Raw genomic sequence first — 26,286 nt, 5'->3', positions numbered from 1 at the left:
TTTAAAAACAAAAATGCACTCTGAGGTGTTGTACATGGTAGTCTCTTGCTCTAGAAAGCCTCCCTTCTCCATGTGCTACAAAGCACACTCCTAAACTTCCTGCAGGTCTCCTGCCTTTGGAAACTTAATCTGATTCCTTAGGACAAGTTATGGCTCTTTCTACTTAGGCTCCTGTAACTGCAGTCGCACTGTGTGATCATCACCTGCTTCTACCTCTTTAGCCACTAGATTAAATGAGCTAGCATTTAGCCTGGTGGATCAGGCACTGGATATGATGCTCACATCCCATATCGGAGCACCTGGATTCGATGGCCAGCTCCCAACTCCCAACTTATGCCAGTGAGAACCCGAGAAGGCAGTAAAGACTGCTCAAGGAATGGGGTCCATGCCGCCTACTGACTTGAGTTGCTGGCTCTTGGCTTTATGGGCACTTTGGGAGTGAACCAGCAGATGGGAACTTCCTGTCTCAAATAAATAAAAAAATTACAAATAAAAATAAACAAAATGACTCAGTGTCGTTTCATCAAAGCATTTACAGGTATCCAATACTTAGCATCTCCCAATTATTCCCTAGGTGAATGAAACACATTTGTAAAATGTTGCAGACCCTTCTTCATCACTAATTTTTGTGTTCTTACCCTACTTTCGAATTTGTGTAGACAGTATTTCATTTCAACAATCTACCATCAACAGAAAAAATTACTAGACTATTTCAACATGTGGGTTTTGAAGTCCTCTTACTTTCTCACAGCAGATAATCTCAGTTTCATTAAGAACATTTAGCAGAAATAAAACTTCTGGTCTTTGAATTAAATGTTGAACCAGCTACTTTCCCTAGATACATGACTGCATTGGGAAATCATGGTTAATTACAGTATGACACAAAAATCATAAATAGTAGAAATAAATTCTATACTATCTGGACAAGCTGTCCAACTTTTTCTTTCCTTAATTCTGCCAAGATTCCATAGACCTGCACCAACCAAACAAGTAGATTCAAGTTAGCATTCTAGGGTTTCAAAAAAAAGAGAAAAAAACTGCATGCTCTACCTTCTTGGACTTCTTTTTTTTTAAAGATTTATCTATTTATTTGAAAGGCAGAGTTAAAGAGAAGCAGAGGCACACACACACACACACACACAGAGAGAGAGAGAGCTTCCATCCACTGGTTTACTCCCCAAATGGACACAACAGCCAGAACTGAGCCAATCCAAAGCCAGGAGCCAGGAGCTTCTTCCAGATCTCCCATGCAGGTGCAGGGGTCCAAGGACTTGGGCCATCTTCTACTGCTTTCCCAGGCCATAGCAGAGAGCTGGATGGGAAGCAGAGCAGCTGAGACTCGAACTGCTGCCCATATGGGATGTCAGCACAGCAGGCAGCAGCTTTACCCGCTACACCACAGGGTACCTGCCAGCCACCCTTTTTGGAATTTTAAGACAGGTGTTTCATGGAATCTTGCACTAACAGTTAAAATCACAGGTTGCCTCAAGTAGCTTGAGTTTCCTTTTCTGCACAGGCAAATTGCCCTTCAACTGCCTGATTGTGTTTGGATTTTTTTTTTTTTAATATTTATTTATTTATTTGAAAGGCACAGTTACAGAGAGGCAGAGAGAGAGAGAGATCTTCCATCTGCTGGTTCACTCCCCAAATGGTCACAACAGCCAGGACTGAGCCAGGTTGAAGCAAATAGCCAGGAGTATCTCTGTGTCTCTCCCATGAGTGCAGGGGCCCAAGTACTTGGGCCATCGTCCACTGCTTTCTCAGGGGCATTAACAGTGAGCTGGATCAGAAGAGGAAAAGCCGGGACTTGAACTGGCACCCACATGGAATGCTGGTGCTGCAGGCAGTGGCTTTACCTGCTACGTCACAGCTCCACATTTTCACAAGCCCAACACTCCAGTTCATAAAGGACTTCACAAACAAAAGCCAAGACAAGAGCTCTTCTGCTCCAAATCCTGTCCTCCAGTCCCACGAAAGGCAACCAGTCCTAACACTGATAGCTCCATCAGCTTTGAGTCTTGTGCTTTCCTTCCCCACCCTCGTTCTCCCCTCTCACAAAGACTCCGAGACGAGACAGAGCTGGGAGGGAGAGACAAGACTCCTACCTGTAACCCAGTCCTTGGATCAGCTTGCTTCCCAACCGGTCCTGAATCACCTGGATTGTTCCTGGTAAGAGGCTTTTGGCTGCTGAATCTCCAACAGCTATGGCAACAATCCGCCCTGGATCTTGTAATCTCAAAAATTCTTGAAGTCGCCGACTCTCATTGTGGTACTCATGGGTATCAAACTTCACGTTGTCCAAAATTTTGGCTGTGTCTTGGTCAATGACCCTCACATTGAGGCCCCGGGAAAAGTCCTTCTCAAAGGTGTAGGACCCAAATGGCAAGCCCGAGGAATGCAGCGTCCTCGCCAACAACGTCCATGTTGTCTTCTGTGCCCCATGGAGCTCCAGTGTCCCGCCAGCCTCCACACCGATGAACTTTTTGCCAAATGTTGGCAGATTTTCACCTTCATCTGACTTGCCATACAAGGCAATGGTCGCTTTGGATTTATAGCGGCATTTTTCTGCTCCAATATGAAGCGCCCCACCATCCTGAATCAGGATGTAACGAGTCCTCAAAGTAATGTTTCTGGATCCATCTTTATCATCCCCAAAGACAAGAAGTCCTGCAGGGAACAACACGATCGTAAGCTAACTTCTGAAATAACTTCCTGAGATACAAAGAAGTAGGGTGGGGGGGAAGTACACTTCCACAAAATTAAATTGGGAAACAGAATTTACTATCTGTCTCCAAAATTAAACTGGCTTCCAAAACATAGTAAAGGAAAAACATGAGGAGCTCCTATCTCCAACATACTAAAAATGCCTGTGAGTGTGAATCTCAATCCATTCACTTTAGAGGTAAATCATTTCTAGAAAAATATCTGACAGTCTACACATCTGAACCACGTGTTTACTCATGAGAGTACTTCAAAAATCTTCTTGGAAAACAGAATTAAAAGAAACTTCAGAGGTGCCATGTGACCTAGAAATCAGGCTGCTGGTTAGGAGCTCATATTCCATATCAGACTAGCTGGGTTGGAGCGTCTGGGTTCAATCCCAGCCCCAGCTCCTGATTCTCGTTGCCTGCTGTGGCACACTCCAGACGGGCAGCAAGTAATAACTTAGTAGTTATGTCCTTGACTCCCACAGGAGAGACAGATCCCAGCTTTGGTCTGGTCCAACTATCGTGGGCATTTCGGGAGCTAACTAGTAGATAAGGGCTTGCTATCTCTGTCTCTGTGTGTATCTGTTTCCCAAAAAATACTTTATATATAAAAAGTTAATTTTTTACAACAAATGTTGAAATCCATGCATAATTTTTTCCATAATACACATTTTTCATGAACTTTTTGAAGATACCCCCTGCCCCGATTTCAAAATTGTTCATACCAACATAAATTCCATTTTCCAGGAACTTTTCGAAATTCCCTTGTATATTAACCTAAGTTAACTCTCTCCTCACTCTCCATAAGTTGTTACAGAAATTTAGGAATGAGAGAACAACTCTCTGGAGCTGCTGTTTCCTTCTCCATAAATCAAGGGTCTCAACTTGAATAATTTCTAAGGTTTTTTTTCATTTCTTGGATTTGGGGGAATTTTTCATATCCATGGTTAGAAAATACACCACACACTAAAGACTATTCAACCTAAGAACAGTTTCTGTATAAGGAACATTGACTATCCTCCACACTGAAGAGTAACCTTGAAGTTCCCGTAAGCAGAGACCATTACCTACCTCCATCCTGAATGACTATAGAATTCACCGTGACATCTGAGATCAGACGGAACATATCTCCCTCCTTAATAACAATGTGTTTTGTAGAATCTTGTCCTGGATCCCAGTTCCTGAGACGAGGGTTTTGATCTGGACAATTCTCTATAAAATAATACAACATTTATCTTCCCTCCAACCCAACAAAATGTTAGAATACTGTTAGCCAAATACAAACTCTGCACTTACATGTTTTGAGCTCTTGCCATGAGGATGGAAATTCTCACCTTCTCACCTTCCCTCTGCCCCCATGGAAACATCAAATCCTTTACTTTCACAACACTTAAAAAAAAAAGGGTCCCCACAAAACTGAATTGCTAGCATGTAGTTTGAGTCAAACTTCACTAGTGAAAATGGAGTTCCCTTGAATCATCTACTCTGGAAAGCAATCAATAGTAAGAAGCAAAATGATGAAGTGTCCTTGGACACTCACTGGAAAGCTGTTTCAGGAAAGAAAACATGTTTACAACATATTGGCAAGAAAATGGAAATTGCTAAAAAGTGTATTTGGTCTTCACAAGTGCCTTCCTATGCACAGCAGACCTAAAGTAGGTGCCGACAGCAAGGCTTTCCCAGGCAGAGGCTGAGCCACAGCACGATCCCAGCCGTGGGGACTTCCCAACAGAACTGCAGCAGCCCAGCAGCCTCAGCCATGACTTCTCATTTTCAAAGATGAGAAAATGACAGAGAAGCCAAACCCAAGACTACTCAGCAAGTTGGGTGACTGCAAGTTCCCCATTTATGACATGAGGATCCTTACTACAGTCTTTCACTAGAATGAGAATCTGCTACTCGAACAGATAAAAATGAAACATGAAAGTAGTCTGCATTCCTGCAACTATTCAACGCATGAAACTTTCAGTTTCTGCCATAATTTAGAAGAGGAGGGGGGGAAAATCACACCTTCAGTTTTGACCCACTAATGACCAAGCAGTTCTTGAGGATCAATTTGTCCACTCTGTATTTGGTACTGTAACATTTACAAAGAATAAAACGAACTCACATTCCCTCAGAGGTTATAATCTAGCCACCGTGTAAACAGAATCAGAAAGAAGAAGAATGGGGCTGCAGTAAGTGAGGCAGCTTCCTGGAATCAGTGACACCAACTTAGACCCAAAGGATGAATAATACAAGAAATCTTCAAAAAGCCCATGGAAAAATGCATAAGACGAGAAAGTATGCATGGATTTCAAAATTTCTTTCCACAGACTAGTATCTTTTCATTCCATTTTTCCACAAGCTTTCTGAATGATCCTCATGTGTAAATAACAGAGGGACACGCAGGGAAGATACAAACAGGAGTCATGCAAGTATCCCTAGCTAGCTAAGTCTACTGGGCTGCTCAGAACAGCGATGTGTTGCCTGTAATTCAAACGAAGTAAAGGGACAAATAAGCAAGACTTGCCAGACAATCTTAAGAACTAAGTACCTTTTGTGAAGGTAGGAAGTGTATACTGTGGAATGACACGAGAAAAGAGTAGGGAGATGGGTTGTGGCACAAAGATCTTATTTTATACAGAAAACAAATATTCTGACTCCTCATTTTGTAATTGCCTAACACAGATGCTAACATCTTCCTATTTCCAAGCACTTACGTTGCCCTAGGCCTGTGCTTTCTCTCTGAGGTGTTAGTGACTACAAATAAAGTCAGTCTAGCCATTTCTGTTTCAGGCGGCTAATTTTTTTCACAAATTTCATAATCATTGATATTTAATTTTTTGTGTTAAACCAATGCCTATAGCCATTATACTAAAAATAATCCATAAACTTTTCTTCTAATCAAAGAAATAAGAATCTTCTAAATTTATTATATGCATTGAAGATTTTTTTATTATTACACTAAAGTTTATTCTCATTTTTTAAAGGTTTATTTATTCATTTTTTATTTAAAAGCAGAGAGAAAGAGAGAGTTCGATCTTCCATTCACTGGTTCACTCTCTAAATGCTCATATGCCCACAACAGTCAGAGTTTGGCTAAGCCAAAGCCAGGACCCAGGAACTCCATCCAAGTTTCCTATGTGGGTGGGAAGGACTCAAGTACTTAGCCCATCATCTGCTTCCTCCGAGGAAGTGGATCAGAAGGTAGAGTTGGAATTTGATCCCAGGCACTCCAACATGGAATACAGGCAACCCAAGCGGCAATTTAACACCCTGTGCCAGGATGCCTACCCCGATACCAAGGATTTTCTGAACTTTTCTTCTACCACCTTCTTCCTATAAAACATCTAGCAAGAATTCTCCATGATGTTATACAAGAAGCAAATCAATGTCCCATGTAACAAGCACTGTATCCAGCTACAGAAAAGGAGATCCAGTCTTCTGAGATGCAGAGCCTATTACCATAGTTACATAATTCCTCTTAATTGTTTCTAATTATCCCTCAGGAGACATGCCTCATTAGAATCACCACCAAAAATTCTGTTTCCTTCCAGGAAGGCAGAGTTAATGAGAAAATGCATGGTCTGCAGAAAGCACTAGAAAACAGCCCAGTCAGCCTCACCTTCTTGGCTATCCACTTGTAGACCAGTAAGTGCATCTGTAATGGCAGTAACCACAGTGAGGCTGACCCTGAAATATTTCAACATAGCAGATCTTTCCACTGATAATTTACACGTACATTGCCAAAATGTAAAACTAAAAACTGCTGATTCAAGGAACCACATCAGCAACTCAACGCTTTTCATGGACTAGGAAAACAATGACGAAAGCCACAGATTTTGGCTCTGATTTCTCCTTAGTACTACCATGCCCTTGTTAAATTACATGGGAAATAAGAACAGAAGCAGAGAAATTGGTTATTCTGCTGGGAAAGGGGCCCACAAAGTCAACACTACTTGCAATACAAATCAATTTCACAAATTCATAATGTGGTCTACCAGCTAGGTCAACAAAGATGTTGATAGAAACATATCTTGTACTTCCTGTCTATTCTCTTGGAAGTGCTTACACGACCTCTTCCAGGATCTTAAAAAAATCTACAAAATGCCTAATGTGGGGCTGCACTGTGCTCTAGAGAGTAAAACTACCGCCTGTCGTGCCAGCGTCCCATATGGGCACGGGTTCGAGTCCTGGCTGCTCCATTTCCAATCCAGCTCTCTGCTGTGGCCTGGGAAAGCGGCAGAAGATGGCCCAAGTCCTTGGGCCTCTGCACCCACATGGGAGACCCAGAAGAAGCTGCTGGCTCCTGGCTTCAGATCAGCTCAGCTCTGGCTGTTGCAGCCATTTGGGGAGTGAACCAACAGATGGAAGAGCTCTCTTTCTCTGCCTCTAAGTCTCTGTAACTCTGCCTTTCAAGTAAATAAATAAATCTTTAAAAAATCTAAAGCACCCATGAAAATTTAACAATATTTGTAAGTCTTATAAGTGGTAAAATGCTTCTCAACTACCATATTTCATTTAAGGTAGCATCTGTTCTAACAAAAATCTGTTGTATACTTTGTAAAAAATTCAGATGAGGTGAATGCTGTGGCATAGCAGGTAAAGCCACCATTCCATAAGGAACGCCGGCATTCCATACAGGCACCAGCCAGTTCAAATCCTGATTGCTCCACTTCCAATCCAGCTCCCTGCTGATGGCCTGGGAACAGTAGCAGAAGATGGTCCAAAAGTTTGGGCCCCTGCCACACATGTGGGAGACCTGGAATAAGTTCCTGGCACCTGGCTTCAGCCTAGCCAAGTAACTCTTTCAAACAAATAAATAAATCTTTAAAAGCTCAAATTAGATGCCCAATACAGATTGCTACGGTCTGATTCTACTTCCCTGAGCCCTCTAATTTTTAGACTGATGGTGTTTCTTTATGAGGAAAATGTTTTTTGTTTTTTTTTTTTTTTGTTTTGTTTTTTTTGGTTTTTTTTGGACAGGCAGAGTTAGACACAGAGAGAGAGACAGAGAGAAAGGTCTTCCTTTTCCGTTGGTTCACCCTCCAATGGCCGCTATGGCTGGCGCACTGCACTGATCTGAAGGCAGGAACCAGGTGCCTCCTTCTGGTCTCCCATGCGGGTGCAGGGCCCAAGCACTTGGGCCATCCTCCACTGCACTCCCGGGCCACAGCAGAGAGCTGGACTGGGAGAGGAGCAACAAGGACAGAATCCGGCACCCCAACCAGGACTAGAACCCGGGGTGCCGGTGCCACAGGCGGAGGATTAGCCAAGTGAGCTGCGGCGCCGGCCGAAAACGTTTGTTGATATCAGACTGAGGCTAACTGGCAACAAACTTCTTTGAAATTATTAAAAGTATTGATATCAACCTGAGAAGCAGACCATTTCAGAAATACAAATTTCCCTACATGACAATTAATAATGAAATAATGAGTAATTTATGCACCAACGTTTAAGAACTCATACATCCTAATGGATGTTTGCCTTCAGGGATACACACAGTTACTCAGAAATATTTGAAGTTTCTCATTTGAAACGGTCTTTCAAGTCCATTTTAAACCACAAATCTCATTTTTCAGTCAATTAAAAAAAATCAAATCTAGCACTTATAACTGACAAAAGAAAACAAACTTCTGGTAGCCCAAAAGTCATACCTACTCTTACAAAGGATCAAACTGTGCTGCCTCAAGACTTCAGTAAATATTTAAAAGCATCTGCAGAAGTTTGGTGATGTGGTTATGACGTCACTGGGGACACCCACATGCTCTACTTCTGATTCGGTTTCCTTCCAACACACACCTTGAGAGGTGGCAGGTCAGCTCAAGTTTTTGGGTCCTGGCCACCCACATGGGAGCCCTGGGATTCAGTTCTGGGCTCCTGGCTTTGGCCTGGCCCAGCCCTGGCTGTTGCAAGCATTTGGAGGAGGGAGCCAGCAAATGGAAGAACTCTCCCTGTCTAAGTCCATCTGTCTACTTTTCAAATAAATGAAAATAAATAAAAATTGTTTTTAAAAAGCTTTTGTAAAAGATATAATCCAAGAGTGTAGGGACAGAATGTTAAGTGGAAAAGAAGAACAATCCTTAAATTTTATAGTTTCCCATGAATTCCAGGAATTGCTTTTATTCACAAGAAGTTACACCTCATACTAATTATGTAATAGTTAGCTAGAGCCAACTTAATACAGCAAATTTTCCCAAAAGGTTGCCCTATTTCCTCCCTTTCTCTTCTCCAAAAATGTATTCTATGTACGTACACATCCACACAAGCACATACACTTACCATCTGGAGCATATTTTGAGGATATTCCTAAAATGACTGCAAGTGCAACAAAAAATGAGAAACTAGTAACAGCAAAGCAAATGAAAGTATTTTTGTGTCTCTTGTGCTTTCGGCTTTCTCTCTGGTTTTGCTGTTCTTCCGGTGAGAATGCGAAGGTAGCCTGGGCTTCTTGTCTGACGGAGGTAAATTTGGCCGAAGCTTGGCTCTTTGGAGGAGGCGGGGGACGCAGGGGGACAACCTTCCCTGGAACATAACCAGGTGAGCGATGGCTGTTTCCATTCTGAGGCTGTAGGAATGCAGGGGAGTGGCCCCTGGAACCAGCGGCATTCATGATACCCTGTCACTCTGAAAAGAAAGACATTAAGATTCAGAATGTATACACTGTAATGGCTTTTTTCAGTATTTTTAAATTATGGTTAAAATATCCATAATGCAAAATTCACCATTTGCATTGTAGTTCAATGGCACAGAACATATATGCACAAAGTTGCACAACCATCACCAGTAACCATTTCCAGAAATTTTTCATCATCCCAGACAAAAACCCTATACCCAACAATTCCCCATCTGCTTGCGCTAGCCCCTGGCAACTACTGCAATTAGTTTTTGAAAGAATGAATCATCAACTCAGCCTTCCATTTCTGATATAAACGATGTCAACAATCTCCATCACTAATTGTCTTCTGATGCCACCGCCTCTCACCACGGCTGCACACTATAATCACCTCTAATACATTAATGCCCAGTGCCACACTGCAAAACAATAAAATCGGGAGCACTAAGCTTAGAATCCAAACATCAGCATCTTTTAAATTCTCCCCCAAAGGATTCTAATGAGCATCTGGGTTGAGAGCCACTCTTCTAAGCCAACTTTCTGCAAATTGTGTGTTACAATCACTAGGGGAGCTTGTTAAAAATGTAAATTCCTGGGCTCTTTGCCCCTGGGATTCAGGCTCAGAGAATGCCAAAAGAACCCAGATTTTACATTTTTTAAAAACATACTTGGACACCGAAGCAGGTGGTCACATTTTGAGTAAAAAGGATCTTCAAAATGTTCATGAAAAATGTATACTATGAAAAAAACTAGGTGTGGGCTTCAAAAATTTTTTGTACCCAAAAAACTTTTAATTCCAATTTTCTGTGAACTTTTTGAAGTATCCTGGTATCATAATTCTAAGTTCTTCAATCTCAAATTAAAAGTCTGTGTAGAGGAGGATCAAAGTGCAGTCTTAAAAAGTTCAAATAGATGGGCATTCATGTTTGCATGTTCAATTTCTCCACTATATTTATCCCCAGGCTAAGAAATGTTAAGTACTCCCACTGGCATTACCACTTAACTATAGACTTTATATAGTCATTCAATGAGAAAGTCTAAAGTCTTTCTCTCTTTAAATCCTCAAAGTTCATCTGACATTCCAACAACACAATAAGAACTATTTCAAAAATTAGCTATAAGAACTACATGCCACTAACTCATTTAATCTATTTAATACAACAAATCTATGAGTAGGGACCATCATCCCCATTTTATACATGAGAAAAACTGAGGAGCAAGGTTAACTCCCCAAAGGGGTCACAAAACTAGTGTAAAGAACCAGGGCTCAAAACCCAGGTGCTTTGGACTATACAAAGTCAAGTTAAAGCTCTTAACAGCCAGCGCCTTTCCAAACAACTGCAGGGCAACAACTTCAAAGGGTGCGTTTTGCAAGTGTGCAATTACAAGTGTGCTGAGCCTCAAAGGCAGACTAATCTTCTCAGGAATCCTTCACTCAGGAGTTCACCAGACTATACACGAGCCTTATCCAAAAGAAGCTCACTCACACACACACACACACACACACACGGAAGTCTTTTCATCTTTTATCTTCTTTATGGTAGATCCTTATAAGTTTTTGAATGAAAGAAGTTTTGAATGGAACCTTCCTATGTTGATTTTCAAAGGAGGAGGCAGGAGCCACCAAGCGCTACCACATCATGTTCTCATAGCAACAATGACTGTGGACAAAAACAATTGTGCTCCTTGGCTTTGGAAATGTGACAGTCAACCTCTCCCACCCTCTCCCTTCCTTACCAACTTAGACCAGAGTCACCTGACTTTATTCAATACACCCTCATCTTCCACCAGAAAAATCAACTCAAGTCAGTCCTGACAGCACCTCCAAATTATTCCCAGCTATCAACAACTTCAGCACAAAACGGTCATCAGAGAAGCCACAAACAAGCCTCCCCAGGACCCTAACGACCTGGAAATTGAAGTAAATAGAAAGGGCTCAGGAATTGATGCTGATTCTACATGGAGTAAAGAACCTGCTCAGAAGGGCCAGTGTTGTGGTGTAGTAGCTTAAGCCGCCACCTGGAAGAAGCTCCCAGAATGGAAGCCATTTGGGGAGTTAAGATCGAAGCAAATGAAAGATATTCTCTCTCTCTCTCTCTCCCTCCCTCCCTCTAACTCTGCCTTTCAAATAATAAAACTTTTTTTAAGGAAGAAAAAATGTTCTCAGAGTCCATGTTTCAGTCAAAAATATTTGGTTTGTGGGGTTTGACTTTTGAATAAATTATTTAGATGGAGCTTAAACTCCAAGACAAAGAGAAAAGATGCTATTGAGGACATTGCTGCATGTGCTAAGCTTCCAATCAAAATAATGGCTAGATACATGCTGCTGCAACCAATGACAGAGTACAACAGAGACACCTGGCCGGACCCCTAATAACAAAGAAAGCAGGAAAGTGGACATTCTTGAGAGCCAGGCTCATCAGGAGGGGAGTCTCTAGAGGGGGAGTCTTCCATTTCTCAGGCTGCAATCAGCTGACACTTCCTTGTTTCAGGGCCAGAAAGGCTGTTATTTCTCAAGCGGCTGGAGGGCCATTTTGCAGGAGATAATGGGTCACCAGATGTATCCACAAAGAAATGAAAAGTGGTGAGACTGGCTAAACGAAGACACCAGCCCACTGGGAATAATTGTCTTCCCATTCACAAAATGGTAACTTTACATGAAAATACAGATTGCACCTGCCACACAAACTAAAATAAACAATACATGAAAAATCATCATGGGTCTTTTTTTATCTATATAACCCTCTGTAAAGCAATTTAGGGAGAAAAAGAGAGAGGCTCCTGGAGACCTATTTTATGGAAAACATGCAAATGCATAAGCAGAAACTATAATCATTCTTTGCCTTAGAAATGACATGTTATTGAAACACATCTTAGAATAAAACACTAATCATATTTTAAGTAGATTTCTCTCAACTAAGATTTTTAACAATGAGAGATAGAAATACATTGCTTTAGAAGTTCATCATATTTATAGATTTATTTTAGGTGTAGTATTTTGAATAAATTACTTTAAAATGCATTGATTGCTACTTACAGATGTAAATTTTTCATCCGGGAAAGTGGTATTTCACTCATTCAATAGCCAATTCTGAGATCTTGCTGTCTTTAAAGGCTTATGTTCAGAACTACAGGGGACAAAAGATTTCCAGTGTCCTCAAGAAATGTAATTCCTAAATTCAATTTTAAAGCATTTGTTTGAAATAGAAGGCAGAGTGAAATTAGCCAAGGAAATATGGTCAGATTTGCAGGCTATCTCAACACGGTTATTTAATCCACAAGGCTGTTGATACTTGCAGCATCTGTTGGATTTCAGAGTCCTGTAAATAAAGGAGGGACCTAATAGAGGGAAGACTGGGAGAATTTCCTCTTGCTTTCAATGCTTCAAGGCAAGCATTAGCCATCATTTCAATAATTTTACTACAGACTAATATTTCACTTTAAATACACTGTTTGCATTACATGGCATTCTTAAAGGATTATATTTCTGATGAGAGGCACATTACAAAGAAGGAGCACATCAGTATTTCATGATACATTTTCAGGGCTACTACAGCCTGAGATAGCCCCTCAAGCAAAACAGATAATACAGGTTGGGCAAATAATACAACTCACTCATACTGAAATTGGAAATGCACGCCATAAAGTTTTGAAGCATTTTTTTTATATTTAGATGTTCCTCAAGATAATTATTCTGCAAGTATCTATTTCGTGGATCGTAGCAAGTTGTAAGCCAAAAGGCTTGGTTATAATCAAGCCAGCAATTATAAATTTGCACAGGTAATTTAGGTGAATGTTTAAAGTAGACAATTAAAGAAATTACTAAGACTATGAGAACACTGTATTAATTTAAAAGACAAACTAAAAATTCTGGGAAAAAAACTTTCAAAAAAAGTACCTAGTATTTTGTCTAAAATATACCTTTTAAAAATCACTGTACTTGAAATTAAATTATTCTCTTGGAAGAAAAATAAATATATTACCTCAAATAGTAGCTCAAGGTGGAAGGGATCTGCACAGCATTCAATTAATTTATCTGGTAATAAACCATAGTAAGTAATTACAGAAAGCAATTATTCTGAAACTTCTTATATTAAAGGCGATCCTTTTTTAACCTATAAAAGGGGGCAGGATTTTTTAAAACTTGAAAATTTTTCATTTAAAATTTTCAGCCACTGCACTATCTCATCATCTGTAATATCTTCTCGGAATTCCGGGAAGGTCCCATTCTGTGTGTTCTTCCTTATACTGTTTAAAACTCATAGAGGATCATCTTTTGGTCTCATGTGTCAATTAATTCATGCATTTGTCCATCTCTTGCAATAGACTATCAGCCTCTTCAGACTGTTATCAAACTTCACCCCAACTGGGTCCACATGCCCAACACACAGCAAGCCAACCACTGACACTAGGATGGAGGAAAAGGAGCACAGAGCAAGGAGCCAGGCAGCTGACACTCAATTCCTGGACTCCCTTAGAGACTAAAGGCAGTGAATGTTCAAGTTTGAAGTTGGTGATGAGGGGCTGGTGCTATGGCACAGTGGGCAAAGCTGCTGCCTGCAGTGCCAGCATCCCACATGGGCCCCAGTTTAGCTACTCCACTTCTGATCCAGCTCCCTGCTAATGCACCTGCGAAGGCAGTGGAATATGGCCCAAGTGCTTGGGGCTCTGCACTCATGTGGGAGACCTGGAAGAAGCTCCTGACACTTAGCTTCTATCTAGCCCAGCCCTGGGCTGTTGAGACTATTTGCGAGTGAACTAGTGGATGGAAGATATCTCTCTCTCTCTCCCTGTCTCTTTATAACTCTGCCTTTCAAATAAAAAAAAAAATCTTAAAAAAAAAAGTTGGTGATGAGCAATGTGTTATTAGCTCGTGTGTGGGCCTCTGGTTGGAGTGCCCTTCCTTTGGTCAGTAACAGGGGCCAATGTGTGCCCTTTGGAATGATAAAGGTGGGCTCCAATCTGCTGGGGTCTAATGTTAGATGGGATATTTCTTTGTTTCCTCTGGGCCTACGAATTCCTGCAAAGCTCTCAGAATCGAGGCTAGCACTCAGACCTGAACTATGTTAACTATAGGGGCAATGGAATCCCTTGCCCTGTGTCAGTCACTCCTCTAACTTAGTGAGTTAACCTTCACAGAGAACCTGAAAACTAAGGAAGATGACTCAGGAACATCAAAGACTTCTGGGATAGGCGGATTGGCCCTGAGACTAAGGGTGATATATTATTTATCTTGATCTCAGAGAACCTTGCACACAGTAAGTACTCAATAACTGACTTCTGAACTTAGTCACAAATTCTTATAAAGAAATTCAGCATAAATGCTAGGAGTGTGAGTGTGTATATAGCTACTGGGGAGAAAACAAATGATTGAAAAAAATTAGGTTCCCCTGGGCCAGTGCTTTGGCATAGTGGGTAAAGCCACCATCTGCAGTGTCAGCATCCCATATGGGCACCGGTTCAAGTCCCGGCTGCTGCACTTCCAATCCAGCTCTCTGCTATGGCCTGGGAAAGCAGTGGAAGATGGCCCAACTGATTGGGCCCCTGCACCCACAGGGGAAGACATGGAGGAAGCTCCTTGCTCCTGGATTCAAATCGGCACAGCTCCGGCCATCTTGGCCAATTGGGGAGTGAACCAGATGATGGAAGACCTCTCTCTCTCTCTCTCTCTCTCTCTCTCTCTCTGCCTCTCCTCTCTCTGTGTAACTCTGAGTTTCAAAATAAATAAATATTTTAAAAAATTAGGTCCCCTTTCATTTAGCCATGCTTCGTTTTGTGTAAGTATATCCCCAATGAATCTGTTGAAGCACAGATTTTTTTTTTCTCTTTCTCTCACACACACATTGAGATTTCTGATGTATTCCTTCTCCAACATGCTTGTGGCTCTGGGAAATTGACTAATTCCTCTATATCACTTTCTCTGATTTGGGAGAGACTAAGAATACTATTTCAAGCAAAAAAAGCCAATGCATTAATTTTTACAAAGTTTAATCCGTATATGAAATCTAATGGGGACTAACAGGCATTATTAATAACTGCAGGTAGGAATTCTAAAGTTAAATAAAGAGCAGCAAACTACCCAGTTTTCACCACATACTATAAAATGTAGTGGACACGCAGGAAAAACAAAAACATTCCACTCCATCCTGAATGCTGACAGCCAAGAAATGATGTGATCTTATGCAAAGTCTTTATTCAGAAAGCAGCAGTAACTCAATACTAGCAAGGGCTCTTTACGAATAAAAGGGCAAGGGACTGGGTCCTGAACTTCTTTCTACTGTTGAGATACTAATATGGAAGGTAAGTTCACTCTCTCAAATGCCTACCACTTACACAGTGGCTGAGGATACTACTCCAGGGCCACGGCATCATTTCCTCAAGTCACCCAACCCTTCCAACCCATTGCCTAAGGGATACCACAGCCTGGATCAACACACATGCACTGAACAGCCAATAAAAATGCAATCCTTTGACTCATTGAAGCTCTTTCAAACCCAGACTATACTTTTTACGAGAATTTATTTTTTGAATGGAAAATCCAGACTCACAGGATTAGTCAAGAAAGCTGGTATCAGCTAATCAAGTCTATTTATTTATTTTCTACTGGATCAAGAACCTAACTTTTGAAACAATATCCAATGTAAGGGTCAACTGTACAGATGATAGTCTTTGTTTTCCAGCAGTTTTGCTTCAACTGGCAAAAATCTGGTTAAGAAAACTTTTCCTCTCATTAAGATCTTGGAAGAATCATATAACATATTGACTAGTATGTCCAACAAGTAAAAACATGCAGCACAACATAAAACAAAATATACAGAAAAAAGAGTGTGTATAAATTATCATGAAAACAAATAACAGGTTTTACTGTAATTATTAGTATCTCAGCCTAATAAATCTTTAACCAGCTCCTAACTGCCTTGAAATGTTTTTCCACATTCCCACTACCACCACCAATTTACTGGAGAGCCAGAAAGACGGCTCACAGCCCAAAAGGCTGCAAAGGCTAGGTAGAGCCAGGCCAAACCTGGGAGCCAGGAACTCATGCCTGGTCTCCCACATGGGCAGCAGGGACACAGCCACCTGAGCTATCACAAGCTGCCTGCCAGACTGTGCACCAAAAAAAGCTGGAATCAGGAACAGAGCCAGAACTCAAACCCAGGCACCCTGATATGGAATGAGGACATCCCAACTGGCATTATAACCATAAGGCCAAAACGCCTGCTCCCCTTGAATGTTCAACTAATGGCTCCATATTCCCAACGTCCTATTTTTTTAGGAGACACTACGAAGAACAAGATCAAGGTGATTTTCAGGATTGGGGGTTTTAGTTTTGGCAGGGGTGACGAGTGTTTTGTTGGGTGGAAGCAGGAGGTAGGGTGTTTTATTTAGTTCTACTTTAGATTCAGATTATGTTTTATAATAAAAAGTTGAGCTAAAAAGCCCTGACCACACAACATCATTCAATAAGAAATCAATTTAGCAAAGTTGACTTTTTGGCCTTTTGTTTCCCAAATGGTCAAATAAATATTTGTGTGATCAATATTCTTACAAAGACTATATACTTAAACACATATTATAAAGATTTCAAAAACAAAGGTAGAAGCAAAGAGTTTCATGGAAGGGGATCTTTTTATATGTAGTTTAGAGGAATGTATTATATATTCTATTCCCAGAGCACACAGGATAAACAACCATTGCAAAGAATTCTGCATAAATACTAAGTTTCCACATATAGTTATTTAGAAGAAAGCAGATCTTTGGAAGAGCTAAGTCCACTGTCATGCAGAGATCAGCCTGACTTGGTGTAAGCATACCCTCAGAGAACGGAACACCCTCACACTTCACACAGGGTGATGCCTTCACTTCACACTGTTTGCATAAGGCACAGGCTCTGCTACCTAGCACTTCTCGGTAGGTCTTTCTCCCTCAACTCTCACAATCAGTATGAGTCACAATCACCTCTGTCTCTTGCACGCCACCAAGGAGTAAGAAACTTTGCGGTTGATGTATTACATTGATCCTGGTTCACTTTTATGAAGTTGAATGAACCTAGGCCAACATTTAGAGGTAGAACAAGAATGCCCTAATCCGTCATTATAAAACTCCCCTGCGTCAGTCAGCTTTTTGGTACTGCCAAACAAAGAGAAAAACCAACCTTTAGAGAATTAATAGAGTGAAAAGGTTTTCTTAGCTTACAGTTTCGGGGTTCAAGTTAAAGCTCAGGCAGCCCCACTGATTTGGCCTCTGATGAGGGTGGCAGAGTGCATGTAACCAAAAGACCACGTGGGGAACTCCGGAGGCACAGACAGCTTTTATGTCGACTCTCTTGCAAGAACCCAAAAGGTCAGACGAGAACTATCTTCCAAACGCACGCACTCACTGACCTAAGACCCTCCCGTTAGGTTCAACTTACTAATGGTTTCGCCACCTCAAAACAGCGCAACCCCAGCGACCACATCTTACCACATGGACCTTTTGGGGACACCCAAAATAAAATATCCAAACCACAGCATCCCCCTGTGATGTGAAAGAAGACTGGGGAGCTTTCATTAAATCCCCCTACTTGCTTTCTCCACTTAACCAGTGTAGGCATTTTAAGAATGGTATTCCTAAAAGTTAGACCATTGTTCTATAAAAACTTCAACATACCCTAGACTTCTAGCATAAGACCATGTACTCTTCACACTATTTTCTACCTCAAAAAGAGAAATTATAAAGCACATTTCAAATGTATAGTCCTAGAAAGATAAAATTTATTTGAAAACAAATAAACCAAGTAAATACATTTCAATTTTAAACTTAAATAAGTGACTTTCAAGAAACATTTTTAATTCAATCTTATATTGTCACTTGTACTAGGAACATGAGGCACATGGCTAACTTTTCTGATATCAAATACACTAACTAACCCCATCTTTCTTCAGCTCTGGTAAACATGTCCATTATAACCAATGTCTGACCCTAAAGTCAAGATAGGGGGAGGTGTGGTGGAACAGTGAGACAAGCCACTGCCTGCGATGCCCACATCCTATATCACATGGCGAGTTCTGGTCCCAGCTACTCCACTTCCAATCCAGCTTCCTGCTAATGTACCTGGGAAGGCAGCAGATGAGGGCCCAAGTATGTGGGTCCTTCTCACTCATGTGAAAGACAAGGCTGGTGTTTGTAACTCCTGACTTCAGCCTAGCCCTGACATGGCTATTGTGGGTACTTTGAGAGTGAACTAGTGAGTGCTAGTTGTGTCCCTCTCTCTGTCATTCTGCCTTTTAAATAAAAAAATACATCTTTAAAAAAAAGAAAAGATGGCTGAAATGACCATGACTAACAAAAGAAGCATAATGAGGAAAAACACAAATGTACAGACCAAGGGGAGAAAAAGGGTAGCAATGAAGAATATCTGACACCCCTTGCCCAACCAAAAGTAAAAATTAAAAAAAAAAAAAAAAAAAAGAATGGCATTGCAAAAATTAAAAGAAAATTAAGAAACTAGAGAGGAGGGAAGGAAGAAAGGGTGGGAAATATCATTATGTTCTTAAAACTGTATATATCAAATATATGAAATTTGTTTCCTTTATATAAATTTTTAAAATTAGAAATAAATAAATAAAATAAGAGCAAGGTGCATAGGCCTCTGGGTAGAAGTACAGAGGAGCTCAACACAATCACAGACGGCCACTGCTGTGGTCTGAGTCTCTTCTACTGAGCTGCCACGGACCAAACCAAGCCAAAGTGGAGCCACTCATGCTACCTGCCACATAATCAAAGCAAAACTTTAAGGAAGCAGCTAGATCCCCAAACACACCAATTTTTTTTCCTGAAAACAAATGATTCCAGTCCACTTGAGTCAGTGAACTAAGAAGTCCCCTCTGCTTCTAACCCTGAATTAACCTCATGTTAATTAACCCCATGTTAAACAGTCAGCCTCCTCCCCCTCCCCCCCCCCCCTTGGTCCAGTTCTGGTTCCTGCCTTAGACTGCTCATTGTTATGCTACTGCCCGCTGGGAGCTGTCACTCTGTTCTGTAGAATGCAGGCTGCCTCCATTCAGGAATCATGAATTCCATCTGCAAATCCACTGTAATTTTATCTTAGACAGAACTAGAAGGTAAACTGCGGGAAGGCTGTTGTCCAATCTAGACAAGGAGGTCATTTTATCTGTGGGTCCTTCTCTGCTCCTGTTTCCTTTCCCTCTACTATGATTCCTCCCGTGCCCTTCTCTCTGAATCTTGCTGTTGAAAAGCTGTTCTCTCTTCTCCCCTCCCTCACAATGCTCCTTCGTCTACCCCACTCCCCTACACCCTTGTTTCCCAGCAGCTGGGACGACACAAGAGGGGCCTCCAACCTGCGAGTGACGGATGGCTGTGCAGAGGCACACAATGCAGGGTGCAGGCCTGTCATCAGCCGTGCAGCTGACCTTACAGAGAAAAGAACCAAAGGGGAAGCCTGACCTGAGAGGGGCTGATTTAATGAAGGTTACAGCAGAGATGCAGGGCTGCCTCTGGGCGGCAATTTCTCCACAGCCCCAGGGACAAAGCTTGAATACACTTGAAAGGGCTCAGGAAGTTAAGTTGTAGAATGCCAGAAGGTGGGAAAAAGAAAAGACAACAGCACTATGTTGGGTAAACAAGCACAGAATTGCCAAAAGCTCATGATCTAGCGATATACTGATTATCAATATGCAATGACAACAGGAAACATGGCAAAGAGTCTTTTTTGAATTGCCTTTCGAACCAAGAAAGATTCTGGGTAATGTATAAGAAATGATCAGGCGGAAAGGGTCCTGGGATACTCAGTCCAGCATCAAAGTAAAGCTTCTGTAAATAGCAGAGCCAGAATCAGAGCCCAAGTGTACTATTTCTCTTAGCTATAACTCACAGCCTATTTTTAATGCAAAATTAACCAGTGAGAATAGTCCTGCCAAACAAGGATCCAGTTACCAGTTCAGCTTTGAGCATCTCTGATAAGACAAGGACTTTGCTAGATAGTGGGGATCCAGTGATTCAAAATAACAACACACACACACACACACACACACAGTCCCTACCTCCAGAGAGCCCTAAGTACAGGACCAGGGAGATAGGGAGGTGACCTGAATACACAACTAATTGCAATGCATATAGGGACCAAGAAACTGAGCTGATGGATCTGAGGTGGTCACTGAATCCCTGTGAATGGAGGAGAGTTGGTGCATTTACTCACCTGAATGTGTCCCATCAGATCATTACTAAGTTTCCTCATTTTGTGTGTGTGCATGTGTGTGAACAAAAACCCAGCACTGAACTCTGCCACAACAGGACAGACAGCACTCTGTCCAGCGAGGATCAGCACCGTGGAGAGAACAACAGACACAGGAAGTCTTTTGTGTTCTTTGACAGGTTAGCAGGCAGTCACCTGAGAGTGAGGTTCAGGTCAAAACATGAAACAGTCATGAAACAGTCATAGTCCCCAGTTCCCCTCTGCCTAAGGCATGTGAAACCTAGCTCAAAGGGGCCCTATGACACCTCAGAAACTTCCTTAATTCTCATCAAGAGTTCAGGGGCAGGGACTCCAATGAACAAGCAATTCTCCAGCCGCCCCGGAGCAGTGGCTGGACTCTTCAAGACTCAGCTGGGATTGAACACAGCCAGCAGGACAGACAAGCAGGGCCCATGTGATGAGGTCAAGGAAACAAGAAGTGATAGGATATTTGATGGTTAAAGCCAAGCTTCGACAGTGCACGGTAACCAGAGAGCTGGGGAAAGGTATCCGCCAGCTACAATGGGAAGGGTGGCCGGAGGGTGCAGGCAGACAGCACTTAAATCAGCACAGGCACCAGGGAAGGCAGCAATTATCATTAATCAAAAGATGTCATAACCGTGATGAAACGATTATTAATGCCTCTTGGTCTTGGGAGCTGTACCTTCATGCACATCTTATTTTCTTCCAAACTGTTAGCAAATCAACATTAGTAGCACTGTGTTTATATTTAAATATGCCAGAAGATGAGTGGTTTAAACCGTAGGTACTTTTTGAGCAACTAAAGCCATATCTTTCTTATAGATGAAGTATGGTATTTCTTAAAACATCAAATAAAGCTGATGTTACACCAGTACTGAAAACAATGTTATGTTGGGTGGTGTGTGTTTTTTTTTAACCATAACTTAAAAAAAAAAAATGACTCATTTTTGTCATTCCCCCTGAAACAGGAATCAGACATCTGTCCATGTACTCAACTCAATCTTTCCAATCTCTAAAATGTTAATCATTAACTTTCCAATTTCATTGTATGTGCAAACTATTCATTCTTCAGAGAAGTGAGTCACAACTTGCAAAGGCCATTATGACTACATAAGGCATACTGTCTCCAAAGTGCACACCAATAACTAACTAAAAACCCCCAATCAGTCACGATTTTGCTTTTAAGGGCAACTAAGTAATGAGATCTGCCCAGGACATCTGGTTCATGGTGGCTTTCCCTATGTTGTAAGACATTTTTATCAACCAGGACAATTCTCTTCTGGGGACACAACACACAGATGGTCTTAAATTGCAACTCTGCTAGGCAACGTCTTAATTGTCCCGCCATGCAGTGTTAAAGCCATATTTTAGAAACACAATAGAGAAAGAAGGGCACAATCTCTCCTAGGCAAACTTTTCATTGTGTAAACTTCTCATCTACTGCCAAAGGCAAGCTCAGAGTCCTAGGGAGCAGCCCTGATACAACAATGTGGAAAGTTTAGCACTCATCACTAAGTAACAGAATTGTCACTTTATAAATCTGGTTATAAAGTCAGTCCAATGATAACAATGTCAAAGCTGATTTGTCTCAAAGACTGACTTATTGAGAGGTAGCAATTTTGTGTTTTAAGGTATACGCAGCTTCCCAGTCTGTCACTTTTTTTTAAAGAGACATCTTAATACAGCCCATAAGCCTTGCTTTTCTTTGTACTGCTCACAGACACCAGTACAGTGCCTTGAAATGTAATAAAGTACTTGCCAAATACAATTCAGGTCAACCAATATTACAGTCTTCTCAAAGCACATACCGGGAAAATGAAAGAACATGCAAACAGATTTCTAGTATGTTCTTAGGACTCCCACAGAAATGTGAATAATATTTCCAGGAACTTGCTTTTCTGAAAAAAAAATGCACACATCTACAGTATTTTAAATTTGCATCCTGTTTATAGAAAATGCAAGTAAAACTAACATAAGCTTTACACTTCCCTATTTGACAAAAATTTATTACAAGTAACATCACTCCACTACATGTACAGTATCATGTGAAAGTACTAAGAAATTAAAAGAAGATAGTTCGGTGCCATGGATTTCTAAGCCCAAATGCAAATTTCTTGACCACAAAAACATTAAGATAATTAAATTGCTAACAGAGCCAAACAGGAATAAATGACAATTATGGGGGAGAGAGATAGTGTCTAGAAACAAAATCATCCTTGTCCCTGCTGGGCCATCAATTGCCTATGTGACCTTACCTAATTTGTTACCGTCTTTGGGTCTCACTGCCTTATTTGAATAAGAACCTTTGGGGGTGGGCATCAAGGCACAGGGGTAAGATGCTGCTTGAGATGTCCCATATCAGAGAGAAGGTTGCAGTCCCAACTATTCCACCTCTGATCTAGCTTCCTGCCGATACATCCTGGGAGGCAGGAGATGACGGCTCAAGTGTGTGAGCCCCTGCCACCAAGTGGGAGACCAAAATGGAGTCCTGGGTTCCTGACTTCAGCCTGGCCCAGCCCTGGTTCTCATAGACGTTTGAAGAGTGAACCAGCTAATGGAAGGTCTGCATATCTGTGTGTGTGTGTGTGTGTGTGTGTGTCTGTTGCTCCGCCTTTCAAGTAAATGAAAATAAAAGTAGGCAAGCAAGCAAAATCCTTAAAATCCCTCAGAACCACATGCTAAGATTCAGCATACCAAGGGGCTCACGAAAAATGCATATTATTTTAAAAAAACTATGTAAAGATTTCAAAAAAATTGTTGCACCAAAGTAAATTTATCTTTTTTTTTTTTTTTTTTTGACAGGCAGAGTGGACAGTGAGAGAGAGAGACAGAGAGAAAGGTCTTCCTTTTTGCCGTTGGTTCACCCTCCAATGGCCGCCGCGGCCGGCGCGCTGCGGCCGGCGCACCGCGCTGATCCGATGGCAGGAGCCAGGAGCCAGGTGCTTTTCCTGGTCTCCCATGGGGTGCAGGGCCCAAGCACCTGGGCCATCCTCCACTGCACTCCCGGGCCACAGCAGAGGGCTGGCCTGGAAGAGGGGCAACCGGGACAGAATCCGGCGCCCCGACCGGGACTAGAACCCGGTGTGCCGGCGCCGCTAGGCGGAGGATTAGCCTAGTGAGCCGCGGCGCCGGCCAGTAAATTTATCTTTTAATTCTATTTTTCCATAAACTTTCTGAAACATCCTCGCATGCAGTATGGTCCAGAAAACTGATTGATGTTCATATCAACCCTTCTCCTAAAAAAAAAAAAGTCACTTTTAACTGGATGGTTTTAAATATCTGAGTTTGGATTTCTATCAAAGGCAATTTATTAAAATGTCAGAGGAGCTTAAGTCCATTTCAAGTAGAGAACTCAATCAAGTATTGCTTACAGATTCAAGTTTCACCTAGCAGCTGCTGCTATTGTGAGCACAGCCTTTAATAGCAGTCTAGTCGAAAATTACACCCTTTTACAAATGCAGAAACCTAGTAAGAGTGATTTTCATGGTCTCAAAAATGCAGATGTGTGTGGCTTTTTTTTCTTTTCCACAGTCATCTTTTAGGGCAGAGGAAAGTAGAGAGGCCAGCTGGGTGGGGAGGGTGGGAGAGTACGGTTATCACAATACAAACCCAGACAAGCCCCTCTTAACTGATGCTCTGTTGCCAGACATCCCATCCCTCTAACTAATGCTCACAATGCAAATGAAACAGAGGTTCCCTGTGGCTGTGATGGGACAAGCCTGGACCATGGAAGCATATCACATGACAATAGCTAACTGCATTCTGAAACTGGGGTTCCGAACATTCTGGAAAAGAGCCAATCAAATGGAAATCTGTGGTTGAGACCAGTTGGATCAAGCTGTGATTTATCTCTATTTAGAGTTTTCAAAAAAAAAAAAAAACCCACATATTTTTAAAAGTTCCTTTTGATACCAAACAGCTAGCTTACGTAGTATTTAACATACACATCTCAAATTTCATCCTCAAAATATTCCACAAAGCAGTTTGAAACTCATTTTACGGATGAAGTAACGACGTGAGCAAGACTAGAGGATTTTCTCTACAGCAAATGGTTAGCAATCATAAGGGCCTTTGTTATAAACCCAAGCCTGACTTCAAGCCTTCCAACCTTCACATTTCAAAATCCAGCTTTCAGTCCCCACCATTGTGTCTGATTTAGTAAATTTTATTTTTCACAAAACTGTTCCCTTACCTTAAGCCCACCACCATGATGTTCTTCCTAGGACTTCTTAAAGTATCTTATACACAACGATCCTTCCAAACATGCTTCCTGGGCCTAATTGTTCATTTCCTCATCTCCTGTGCCAGCTTATCTCTTCAGAAGCAGAGATTGTATCTCGCTGTTACAGCTGGAAACCACCACACAACTACCCCATCCAACTCCTTCTCCCAACCATCAGGAGTACGCCACACCGCAGCTGTCAGGATTGCTCCCAGCTGGGTCTGGCACACAATGGGTGATTAATAAGTGCTCACCAGGGTCTGTGTGCTGTGGCACAGTAGGCTAAGCCACTGCCTGCAGCACCAGACCCGGCTGCTCCACTTCCGATCCAGCTCTCTGCTATAGCCTGGGAAAGCAGTAGAAGATGGCCCAAGTGCTCAGCCCCCTGCACCCTCATGGGAGACCCAGAAGAAGCTCCTGACTCCTGGCTTTGGCCTGGCTCAGCTCTGGCCGTTGTGGCCATCTGGGGAGTGAACCAGCAGATGGAAGATCGATCTCTCTCTCTCTCTCTCTGTCTCTGTCTCTACCTCTCTGTAACTCTACTTCAGAAATAAATAAATACAATCTTTAAAAAGTGCTCACTGGACGGATGGTGGGTGGGTACATGGATGATGTGATATAAATATTGCAGCGCACTTTACAATGCACATATTCACACACGGGGGCGGGGTATTTCAAATTTCAAACAATAAAACTGACAGTGGTTATTACGTTTTCTCTTTTTGAAATGCAATTCCTCTTTCTCAACTCCAGAAACTTGCACAGAGGCACAAAGCTGGTAAGTAGTTCAGTCTCAACTACAGAAATGGTCCACAGGGCCAGTATTGTGGCACAGCAGGTTAAGCTGTTGCCTGTCATCCCGGTTTGAGTCCTGGTTCCTCCACATATGATCCGGCTCCCTGCTAATACACCTGGGAAAGCAGCAAAAGATGGCCCAAGTTAGTTGGCCCCTGCCACTCACATGGGAGACCCAGATGGAGTTCTTGGGCCTGGCCAGTCCCAGTAGTTAAGGCCATCTGGGGAGTGAACCAGCAAACAGAAGACCTCTTTCTCTGTCTCTCCCTCTCTCTCTCTAATTCTGCCTTCCCAGTAAATAAATAAATAAATATTTTAGAGAAAGAGAGAGAGAGAAAGGAAGGCAGAAGAAAGAAAAGGAAGAAAGTAAGGAAGAAATGGCCAACAAGACTACACTGCCCCCTTGTCTTCTCATTTTCTATGGAGCAGTTTGAGGGCAGGCTTGATTAGGTCTACTGGAATCTGCCGTGTTGCCCTAGTCTGATTTCTTGCTGAAAGTCTGACACTTTTGAAAAGCTGTAAGTTGCAGGCTAGATCTAGGAAGGAGACACAGGCAATCCAAACAAGCATGTTGTAAGACTTCTGCCTCCCTGTGTGTACACAAACATAAACACACACACACACACACACACACACGGATCTGTCTGGGCTTACCTCTCATTCACAGGCTGATAAAGCAGAAAGCCCCATAAGGTGCTCCCCAAAGTTCAGTAAACAGCAAAAGCACCTACTGCACATCGCTCGGCCC

The 26,286-nt window shown here is 41.9% G+C and overlaps 1 protein-coding gene across 6 annotated transcripts in view; it reads right to left on the bottom strand.

The window, feature by feature from the left end:
• The window catches only part of CEMIP2 (cell migration inducing hyaluronidase 2), an 88,647-nt gene that overhangs the window by 60,019 nt on the left and 2,342 nt on the right, over positions 1-26,286 (bottom strand). For 2 of the 6 annotated variants that reach the window (XM_070050811.1, XM_070050807.1), the window contains exons 2-6: positions 13,290-13,342; positions 12,344-12,434; positions 8,973-9,317; positions 3,780-3,920; positions 2,106-2,667 (exon numbers count right to left, since the gene is read on the bottom strand). In XM_070050811.1, coding sequence (XP_069906912.1) covers positions 2,106-2,667; positions 3,780-3,920; positions 8,973-9,303 — 1,034 coding nt within the window. In that variant the 5' untranslated portion in view covers positions 9,304-9,317; positions 12,344-12,434; positions 13,290-13,342. The remainder of the gene's footprint in view (positions 1-2,105; positions 2,668-3,779; positions 3,921-8,972; positions 9,318-12,343; positions 12,435-13,289; positions 13,343-26,286) is intronic. The other 4 variants (XM_070050814.1, XM_017341788.3, XM_008256356.4 and 1 more) reach the window with 2 other exon arrangements.

The sequence above is a fragment of the Oryctolagus cuniculus genome, chromosome 1 (genome assembly GCF_964237555.1).
Source record: "Oryctolagus cuniculus chromosome 1, mOryCun1.1, whole genome shotgun sequence".
In the NCBI taxonomy this organism is placed as follows: domain Eukaryota; kingdom Metazoa; phylum Chordata; class Mammalia; order Lagomorpha; family Leporidae; genus Oryctolagus; species Oryctolagus cuniculus.
This window is presented reverse-complemented; position numbering and strand designations above follow the sequence as displayed.